Source organism: Daktulosphaira vitifoliae, unplaced genomic scaffold, assembly GCF_025091365.1.
Source record: "Daktulosphaira vitifoliae isolate Bord-2020 unplaced genomic scaffold, ASM2509136v1 Scaffold_4, whole genome shotgun sequence".
In the NCBI taxonomy this organism is placed as follows: domain Eukaryota; kingdom Metazoa; phylum Arthropoda; class Insecta; order Hemiptera; family Phylloxeridae; genus Daktulosphaira; species Daktulosphaira vitifoliae.
Genome location: NW_026099575.1, coordinates 7866240 through 7877588, shown reverse-complemented (window position 1 = coordinate 7877588; position 11349 = coordinate 7866240). Strand labels below are relative to the sequence as shown.

Below are 11349 nucleotides of genomic sequence, written 5' to 3'. Positions count from 1 at the left end.
AATATTTTGTAATGAATAAATGTGCATTTTAATATCTTATTTAAATTGCGAGTTCCCGTTTGGACTGATGTGTAACATAAAAAATACAATGTATTATATTATTTTGAATAAAAGTTAACAGCGCTGTCCAAGAGACTTTCTTGCAACTGACAAACGGCACTAAAGCTGTAGCGTAACGATACAAGATCAATCAGTTATCAGACTAAATAATTAATAGAACTAAAATGTGTTGCTACTTAATTTTACATCTTTACTCACTATGATGAAATTTAAATTTGCTAATTCAAAATTTATCAACAAAAAACTTCCTTTGGGAGTTTTAGTTGGAGAAAATCCAATATCGTTCGTTTTTTTATAAGGCTGTTAAAATATAGTTTGAAAACATTCAGATAGTTGTTTGAACCAGATTCAAAGTAGTTTGTTGAAATTTTCTTTTTAAACATTATTCGTTTTACAAATTAAATAATTTGCAATAACGTACAATAGTTTGTTATATTACTATAATATTAATAATAATATACTGTTTTTGTGTTATCTAACTGCGTTGTCGCAACTACTTGTACGATTTTAATTTAATAAAGTCTTTTAGATCACACACGTGTTTTTAATAATTAATATTTTTTAATATCTTGTTGAATACTATTCTAATATCGTCACTAATTGAAGACGAAACATGGTGCAATCGGTATTTTAAATAAAAAATCGATTAATATGTATATTATAATATGGGTAATAATGACGGATTACGAAAGGTCGGAAAAATTGAAATCGGAAGGTGACGTACAAGCCAATTTCAAATTATTTAGGCAAGAAGTAGAGATCTACTTCACGGCTAACGAAACGACTAAAAAGACAAAGAAAATTCAAGTCGCCAAACTGTTGAAACTGATGGGTCCGGAAAAATATACTTCCAAAATGAGGAAAATAATGTAAGCGCAATACTTGACGCAATGGAGACATGGTGCATACCGAAGCGAAACTTAATAATGTCCAAATTAAAATTTTTCCAAAGAAAACAAAATCAAGTAGAACCATTTAATAAATTCGATACAGATTTGAAAGAATTAATAAAAATATGCGAATTCAAAGATGCAAACGAACAATTACTAACAACACAAAGAGTCTTAGGCATCTGCAATAAAAAGTCTTAAGAAAAACTGTTAGAAAACAATTTTTACTTAGAAAGAACAGTTCAATTTTGACAATCCTTTTTAGTGGGTGTGATGAAAGAGGACAATTTGGAGTTGGATTTGTAGTACGTAAGAATATAGTACCAACAATAAAAGAGTTAGAGTATTCAACCCAAGACTAGCGTTACTAAAAATAGAGACTAAGTGGTTTGATATCGTATTCATTAACGTACATGCATCCACGGAGAACAAAACGCAACAAGAAAAAGAAGATTTTTATATTGATATAGAACTACTACTAGAAGGGATAACTAATAGCAAAATAAAAATTGTACTAAGAGATATGAACGCCAAAATAGGGAAAGAGAGATCATTCAGACCAACTATTGGTATCCACAGTTTGCATGACATAATTAATGACAATATAACAAAAGTAGTAGAGTTAGCCATAGGAAAAGGTCTTAGAGTAAAGAGTACAATGTTCCCGCATAAAAACATACATTAAGGTACGTGGATATCACCTGATGGTAGGTACTCAAATCAAATAGACCATATATTGGTAAATGTAAGATTCGCCAACAACATAAAGAATGTAACCTTAGGGTTAAGCTAAAAACAAAGAGTAAGAAAATGAAATCGGAAATAATCAGGTATGATGTAGAAAAACTCAAGGATAATAGGAAAGTTAGAGAGTTTCAAGAAAATATACAAGAAGTTAACTCAAATCCTGAAACAGTAGATGAACAATGGAAAATAATTAAACATGCCCTTAGAAAAGTGTCAAAATTCTGAGTTTTGTATCTTATATTATTTTAACATACTCAAAAAGGAAAATACACTGATTTTCATAAATATTATTTAAATATTGACATAAGGTTAAACTTATTAAAATTGTACTAATTGGTTTTTTATGACATCGATATTAGCAGGTACACAGCATTGTTATTGTTAAGGCTCAAACGAGTTATGTGCTGCGCTCTATGCGTGAAGCCGGCACCTAAAGGCTAAGCCAAATCACATGGCCGGGCTACTCTCATTTCCTCCACCTTCTTCCTCTCCTTTGTAAATATTAGGTTAAGATAAAATTTTTTGTAAAAAGAGTCAGTGTATGTTTAATACTGAGTTCAATGTATATGTGTATTTTTGTTGAGTAATTTGAGCAGATATTTATTATAAATTTAAATTATTTTAATTCGTATGAGTACATATATATATTGTTTATTTAGTTTAAGTGAGTTTTAGGTGTTGTTGCAGCTGGCCAGTGCACACATATATCAACGTTTCTGCGAGTTTCTTTTAACAATATTTATTTTTATTTATTTTGAGTATTTTTTTTTTCTAACAATAAGGCTAAGGGGATACATACAAGTCAGCAGAGTTCTGATACTAGAGTTTAATTATATATTATTTATTTGTAATTGAGTATGCGTGAGCAACTAGTCATTTAGAGAGAGTAATCTATACAAATATTATTGTAGTCAATTTTTAACACTCACAATTACCGAATTATTAGACAAATTATTATAAACACTTATTGATTTATTTCATTAATTCTATTATTTATGTATCGAAATATTTTAGTTTATGTATGCTAGAGTTATAAGGGTGTTTATTGTTGAGCCAAGAGGGCTATTTGTTGCACATTATAATTTGATTTGTTTTTTATTAGTTACCAACCTTTATTATCATTGTTTTTAAGGAGATAATTTTGATATATAGTATTTATTTATTAGTTTATATTTATTGTTAAATTTTTATAGGTTTATTTTGTATAATAATATTCAGAGTTTATATATATATATATATTTGATGAGTTTTAAAACTATCTAGTCATTGTTTTTTATTCATAGTTTAAGTTACTTCTGTTACCTGTCTCACACACCCTCTTGTTTCCTGTAGACAACCTCTCCGGCTTCAAGTAAGGTGTGTGTGTGAGCAGACGATCCTAGTCAACTATACAGTCCACTTATTCCTAAAAAAGAGTTTACAGGTGCCGGGGTAAGCGGCATAACATTTGTTGCCCCCGCCCTAACAGTTATTATCAATGGTAGTAAGGGACATTGTTGCGAGTTTATAAATACACTAACCGACAATACAGAAAGTATATCTATTGATAGTCATAATTGATAATAAACTATCCGTGACTGTGACAGAAATGTCCATCCAATTAGCTACCTATATTTATAATCCCTTGTGTTTTATACAAGTATATTAAAAGTATATTAAATCAAAAATTTTAATCTTTAAATGTTTATATCTAATACACTAATAAAGTTATACTAAAAATTCAAATGCCATTTACTATTAAATTAAAAATCCAAACATTCTATTAAATTCAAAATATGTGTTCCCATTAAAAAAAAAAAACAAAAAACAAAGTTGACACCCTTACGAGTCATAATGAATGATGAACATAAAAAGTATTAAATAGTTAATAATTCAAAGATAATATGTAACTAAAGATAACTAAAAAAAATGATTAAATTATTATTACTCTGTAAGTAATTGAGTGGGTTATGATAAAAAAATCACTCTGTATATGCCCAATCTATAAAAAAGACGACAAGCAAATCTGTAGTAAATATAGAGGAATAGCACTGCTAGATACAACTTATAAGATATTATCATATTGCATCCTGAATAGAATCAAACCTCTGGCCGAAGAAGTGGTGGGGGACTATCAATGTGGATTCAGGCAAAACAGGTCAACGACGAACCAGATCTTTATAATCAGACAGCTATTCTAGAAAAACTGGAAATACAATAAGGAACTCCATATAATCTTTGTAGATTTTCAAAAGGCGTATGACAGTATAGATAGAACTAGCATAACCGAAATTTTGAAGCATTTCCATTTCCCAAGGAAAATAGTACATTTAATTGAAGCTAGTTTAAAACAAACTAAAGTTAAAGTCAAAGTAGGAAACGCAACATCAAGGATGTGGAGGTAAAAACCGGACTTAGACAGAGTGATGCCCTATCACCAATCCTTTTTAATTTAGTATTAGAGAAAGTGATCCGAGAAATGAATATTGAAAGAGATGAAGGAGTAAAAATGGATAGAACTTGTTTTAGTCTGCTCGCCTATGCAGACGACATAGTCCTGCTAGGGGAAGAGGAACAAAAAGTGGTAGACTTATGTGACAAGTTAATAGAATCGGCAAAAAAGGTGGAGTTACATCTCAACACGGAGAAAACACAATACACGAAAGTTAGTAGGGAACGAGGTAACGTTTCTATAACTGAAACCATAACAGTGGATCAATACGAGTTCAAATAAAGGATGAATTCAAATACCTGGGAACTGTTGTTACACAGTAAAATGAATGTCAAATAGAAATTCAACAATGAATTAAAATGGGAAATAAATGCTTCTATACACTAGGCAAACTTTTAAGGTCTAAAATCCTTTCAAAAGAGGTCAAAACTCAGTTGTATCTGACAATCATACGACCAAAAATCATGTATGGTTCACAATGTTGGACGTTACGAAAGACGGAGGAGGATAGATTACATATTTTTGAGAGGAGGGTACTCCGCAAAATATATGGACCCGTATATGATCAAGATTTTCAAGGGTGGAGAAAGAGACACAACCAAGAACTGATGGAGATATTCAATAAACCAAGTATTTGTAAAGAGATCAAACGTAGTAAGTTGGAATGGACAAGACACGTATGTAGAAAGATTCAATGGTTCGAAGAGTGCTGCAAGAAAACCCAAGAAGCAAAAGACCAATGGGTAGATCAAGGCTACGCTGGGAAGATGGAATCAAAAATTATTTCCTAAATGTTAGAGGAGGGGATTATGGCGGCATGGATTGAAAGGAGGCAGCGGTAAATAGAAACGAATGCGGGAGAGTTTTTTCTACGACAAAATGGTCTAAAAGGCCATAAAAAAAATATTGTCGTCACTAATAAAAGACAAAACAAACACAAAAAAAAAAAAGTCTGTAAAAATATATTTTTAATTACATAAATTATTTAATTATTTAACAAAATAGTTAAGAAATTAACTCCTTATTTAGTTAATTTTAAGAAAGATCAAAAAATTTTTTAAAAACTTAGCAGGAAGTCATTAAATCTAATAACTTATTAGATTCAATTACATAAAAATTAAAATCAACTTTTGCACATATTTTACAATAGAAAAATTGGTTTTTTAATTTCCACAAAGTATTCTGTCTCTCAACATTGAACTTGAAACCTAAAAAATTACAAAATTTTAAATTTTTTTTTAAGTTAAATTATAATAGGTCATCGCACTTAATAAAAAAAATTTAATTGCCAGGGGTGCATATTTCATAAAGGCCGGCTGTAATTTACGGATGTTACCAGATTTTACTTTTACATGTTTCCCTAAATCAAGTAAATAAACATTATAAACATCATCCACATCGACTTCATTTTCGACCAGGTCACAAATACCCCTAAACCATTTACCGTTACCTAAAAATTAAATAATAGAATTATTAATTGGAATTGTTCGTAAATTTTGCTTTGAATAAAATGTTTATTTATTAGGTAAATTATTGAAATATCCAGAGTTTAAAACACGTATTAAATGATGCTTTATACTTATTAAAATTAATTAATTAACTACACTTGAACCATGAAACTTCATAATTTTGAAACTTTTTTAATTATATGTTAATAATTACCGTATGTAATGGCACAAAGCTCATCATATTGTGGTTTATAGAACTGTATATCTGTATCATTTAGAGTGTAAAACAGATTCATTTTATTTTTTAAAATACTCATTTCATGCTCATCATTAACATTTGCCATATAAAAATAATCTTTTGAAAAACGAAGCACTTTGAAAGCATAGACTAGATTAATTATTAGCTTTCGTTCAGGTAAATCCCACCGCAGACTATAAATTTTTGGTCTATAAACCTGATTATTGTAACAAGTTTGCACTTCGCTTTTTTCAAGGACATCTACAGTTTCCAAAAGAGAACTTTTAACAGATGACAATAAAGAACACTGAGTCCCTGTAGACTTGTAATTTACAGTTAAATCCAAAGGTAATTCATTCATTTGCGTAACAGACTCAATTATTTCTGCAATGGAGTTGAGCTGTGTACATTGTTCGCTTGATAACACAGAACTCTGTGTACCGGTCTCTGTGTATACGACATTTAATGTCGATTCATCTGTTTGGGTGATGCACTCGATTCCCTCGGCAATGGAGTTGATCTGTGTACATTGTTCGCTTGATAACACAGAACTCTGTGTACCGGTCTCTGTGTATACGACATTTAATGAAGATACATCTGTTTGGGTGACGCTCTCGATTCCCTCGGCAATGGAGTTGATCTGTGTACATTGTTCGCTTGATAACACAGAACTCTGTGTACCGGTCTCTGTGTATACGACATTTAATGTCGATTCATCTGTTTGGGTAACAGACTCATTAACTGTAGATAATTCGTTGGTTTGTGTACATTGTTCGCTTGATAACATAGAACTCTGTGTACCAGTCTCTGTGTATACGACATTTAATGTCGATTCATCTGTTTGGGTAACAGACTCATTAACTGTAGATAATTCGTTGGTTTGTGTACATTGTTCGCATGATAACATAGAACTCTGTGTACCAGTCTCTGTGTATACGACATTTAATGTCGATTCATCTGTTTGGGTGACGCACTCGATTCCCTCGGCAATAGAGTTGATCTGTGTACATTGTTCGCTTAATAACACAGAACTCTGTGTACCGGTCTCTGTGTATACGACATTTAATGTCGATTCATCTGTTTGGGTGATGCACTCGATTCCCTCGGCAATAGAGTTGATCTGTGTACATTGTTCGCTTGATAACACAGAACTCTGTGTACCGGTCTCTGTGTATACGACATTTAATGTCGATTCATCTGTTTGGGTAACAGACTCATTAACTATAGATAATTCGTTGGTTTGTGTACATTGTTCGCTTGATAACACAGAACTCTGTGTACCGGTCTCTGTGTATACGACATTTAATGTCGATTCATCTGTTTGGGTAACAGACTCATTAACTGTAGATAATTCGTTGGTTTGTGTACATTGTTCGCATGATAATAGAGAGTTCCGTGTAGCAATCTTTGCATGGACGACAATTGAAATTTGCGTATCTGATACATTAAATTCAACGGCAGTGTTAGTCTGGGTGAGCTCATCGACGTGAATAACTTGTTCATTGAAATTTGATGATATAACTCGAGTGGTTCCCTCTAGTTTATTTAATTTTGAGTAATAATGTACTGAAAAATATTATTAATAAAAATTATTATAATAATATTTATAGAAATAATATTATAAAAACCCAACACAAGGGGGTCGACACACAGATAATTTTGTTAATAATTTAATAAAATTGTAAGTATTTTAAAAAAGTAAATTAAAATTTTGACCTGTTAAAGCAATAGGTTTATTGCAATTTGTAGTTGAATTGAATGATGATTCATCCGTTTGCGTTTCAGACACAATAAACTGAGCTTTAGTGTTGATCTGAGGATATATCTCAGAAGATAATATTGAGCTTTGAGTAGTAATATCTTCTGTCGATATAAGTGTCGGTAATTCACTATCTATCAAGGTGGCTAAATAAAGTATTGTAAAAAAATTAAGTCTGCTATTCTTGTTAATAGCTGAGTAAGTATTGAATTACTTCGATTTTAGTATAATATAAGCTTTACAATAGTAGTAAGCAATTTTTGAACTCTTAAGCAATATAATAATTCCATATAAAAGGGAAATGCAGGGTAAGCAAATTAATAATGGCGGGGAAAAGAATATAAATGTGAAACATGAAAAGTATAGGAGGACTGGACGAGACTGGACTTTTTGATGAAGAAACGTCGAATTACGGGTCAGGTCGTAGGTGTGCGAATAACTTTGTATTTTTGTAAGAATTAATTAATTTTGTGTTAAATTTTTATAATATATTTGACTTTGTGTTTTTACGTTATTTAAATAAAATATTTATTTAAAAAGCTCTACTTGAGAGCAAATACTTTATATCCGACGTGATATTAAAATTTGTGTGTGTGCGACAAGAGTCGTGGTTGGACTAGTTGTCCTTTAGTCAATCTTAATAATTAGTGTACGAACTGGCTAGTTTTTGGACTTAACCGTCCTTTAGTAGGAATAGTGAAAAAAGTAGTTGTTCTGGTGGCTGACAAGGAGCCACACTTCAGTCTGCTACTTTTGAGCTAGACCGTGCTGACGGTTCTAAACTCTACCCCTTTAGTAGTTCACTAATTTGAGGGATTGGGGCTGAGCAGTTTATCCAACGGGAGGACTCGAGAAGAGCTTAAACGACGAACTCGTCGTCAATATATATATATATATATATAATAAAAACATTAATTAATTTGTGTAAAACTTTTGTGTCCACGTTGGGACACTGCCGACGTACGACACTATCTTTTGTAGAAAACTAATTATTTATAAAGATTATCAATTTAACAATCGTTCAAATATGCACAGTTACCTCTCTTCTTATTTTTGAAGCCAAGCTTCGTCTTTAAATTTCTGCAATAGCGGTTTATAAAATTTGCCATTTAATTTAAAGTATTCAACAAGTATTAAAGTACAATAAATAAGATTTGAATTTTATCTACTATTTATTAATGTCACAGATGATTTTATAGCAGAGCGGAAATCAACATAATTAGTAAAAATACACAAGGTATCTATGGTATTTATTTATTTTCAACCAACTAATATCTCTAAATAAATAAGTATGATAAAATCTTTTATTTTAAATTGAGAATTGGAAAAATTCTTATCAATTTATTTATTAATTACACATTGACTATTTACCCAACTAGAACTGAATAATGACGAGAATAAAATCAAATAATCATTTTGTTGCGGGACTGCGTTTGTAACGGATTCATTGGGTCTAATATGTAATACTCTTTAATTTTTAAATTAATGTAATCCATGAATTGCATTTGATTATTCAGCATGCCATGTTTTTAGTTCTACATTGTATCAAGGATACTTGAGGAATGTTTTCTTTTTAGCTTTAGCACAATGTTTTTTCAATTTTAGAAACTATTGCTGATTGTATTTTGAATTTTTAGTTGGATTCATTGGGTCTAATATGTAATACTCTTGAAGTTTGAAATTAATGAAATCCATGAATTAAATTTGACAATTCAGCATGCCATGGCGTAATGACTGAATTATTTTTTCAAAATTATATCTAATTTCTGTTTTTTTATTAAACTCTAAAATTATAAATCCTGCCTGTTTTTTATAGTCTTTAGCCAAATAAATATCAATCATAATGTTGTTAAAAATATTATCATCGTACAGACACATAAAATAACTATTTTCTGATATTTGTATAGTATACATTGTATGAAAGTTAGGTTCTACAAGTGAATGAAATAAATAAATTCTTTGTATGACCTGTTGTATTTTATCTTTATTTTGGTAATTTATTACAGTATTGATCATTTTTTAAACTATGATCTTGGGTTAATTTAAATTTGATCCATAAAATAATCCATCCGGATTTGTTAGTCGTCATCAGTTTTATCAAATGACAAATTCAACAAATATTCTTTATATATAACTGATTACAATATTTTGTCAGTATTATCCAACAATATCTTTCCCTTGGTGGATTATTTAGACTGTTTAACAGATGCGCTATCCTTTTTTAGAATAATTAAGTAAAGTTAGCCCCATTTTCATTATTTATCCATCATTTTTCAGACACATTTTTATCATCATAACATACCATTTTAGATTTTTTTTAATATACAGAGTAATGTCTAGAATTAGTGTCATAGTCTATTTTAAACATTGTAGCTGACGGTGTATAAACGAAATCTTTTATTGTAAATCGAAAACTGGAAAAATTTTTACCAATTTTGACCAATGACAAGAATAAAATCAAATAATTATTTTGTTGCGGGGCTCCGTTTGTAATAATGTAGACGACACAATTTAGAATAATCGATTCGTGGAGTTTATTTAAAATATTAAACAGATAGTTACAGTAGTTACGGTGCACAAAAATAAAAATAAAATATAAGTATTGATTTCGTACTAACGTTGTTTGCTGTTCTTGGTCACAATGATATATTCGGTCGAAAAAGTACGTCGGATGGAACGATGAAATTCTTTGGGGTGTCACCGAAATGATTGACTAACGTATTATTGACGTTAGGCATTTATTGGACTTTACATCACGACTATAACGCGTGTGTGTATAGGTCCGGTTTGCAGTGGAACAGTGGCTTTGAAGGAGCTGACATGACTGCGGGGTGTCTAACGGGTGACAACGACGTGGCCGTGTCAATTTGCTTTTATAATATCGGTTCGTCTTTTGAAACCACCTGTTTGATTGCTTTTTTTACGATTAATGTATCATTGTCTTCATTAATGACACTCATAAAACAATTAAAAATACCGTCAATCATTTCTGCGTAATCTCCAAACACGAAAAAAACATTATCGTTTTGTTTGTATACAAGTGATTGTAATGCAATATCCTGTTAGGGGCTTGTTTAATAGTGAGGATCTTGGTCAAAATCAAGAATCGGAAGCTACCCGACGTCTGCCCAAATATCGTCCCTATCTCCTTAAATGAGTTTTAATTGCCTGAAGGAGACACAGGCAATCGTGTACCTTAGTTACAGGGGATAGATAATTAAATAAAATTAGACTATTGTTTTATGTCAACGACAAAGTAAAGTTATATTTTAGATGTTCAGTAAATATAAGTTATATGTAATGGTACAATACGTCTGACCTGAATCCTAGTACAGTTGGTTAGTAGGTATATCCAAGTGAGACGGAGTTGGTTAGCTATGACGACAATTGGTGATAGACAGGTCGTTGAATAAAACAAGTTAAGTTATAAATAAGACGAAAGTAATATTATTGAAAACTATGTCTATAATGGCCACTCAAACACAACTGCCCTTTGTTAGTTCGACGACAGTATCTCCGGGCTACAGACGAGTAGAATTATCACTTTAGTATCTCCCTCTGCTAAAGTATATGTATTACGAATTAAGTATATGGAAATAAAACTTGTGTAATATAAGTGGTAAGAACATAGTAATAAATGTTCTTACACACCTTTAAAATAATAAAATGTGATAGTCACTGCAAAATGGGACACAATAAAAAATAAATAAAAGATAAAATTGATATTTAATAAATTTTTATAAAAAGTCATTTAATAAAGACAATTTAAATAAAAA

At 30.7% G+C, this 11349-nt stretch overlaps 1 protein-coding gene across 1 annotated transcript; it reads right to left on the bottom strand.

Moving 5' to 3' along the window:
* Positions 1-5303: 5303 nt before the first annotated feature.
* On the bottom strand, positions 5304-10560 carry LOC126904123 (uncharacterized). Its single transcript, XM_050682853.1, has 4 exons — positions 10551-10560; positions 7531-7719; positions 5791-7350; positions 5304-5578 (listed from the first exon to the last, which is right to left on the bottom strand). The coding sequence occupies exons 1-4, from the start codon at positions 10558-10560 to the stop codon at positions 5367-5369; spliced, it is 1971 nt and encodes a 656-aa protein (XP_050538810.1). The 3' UTR covers positions 5304-5366.
* Positions 10561-11349: the final 789 nt, after the last annotated feature.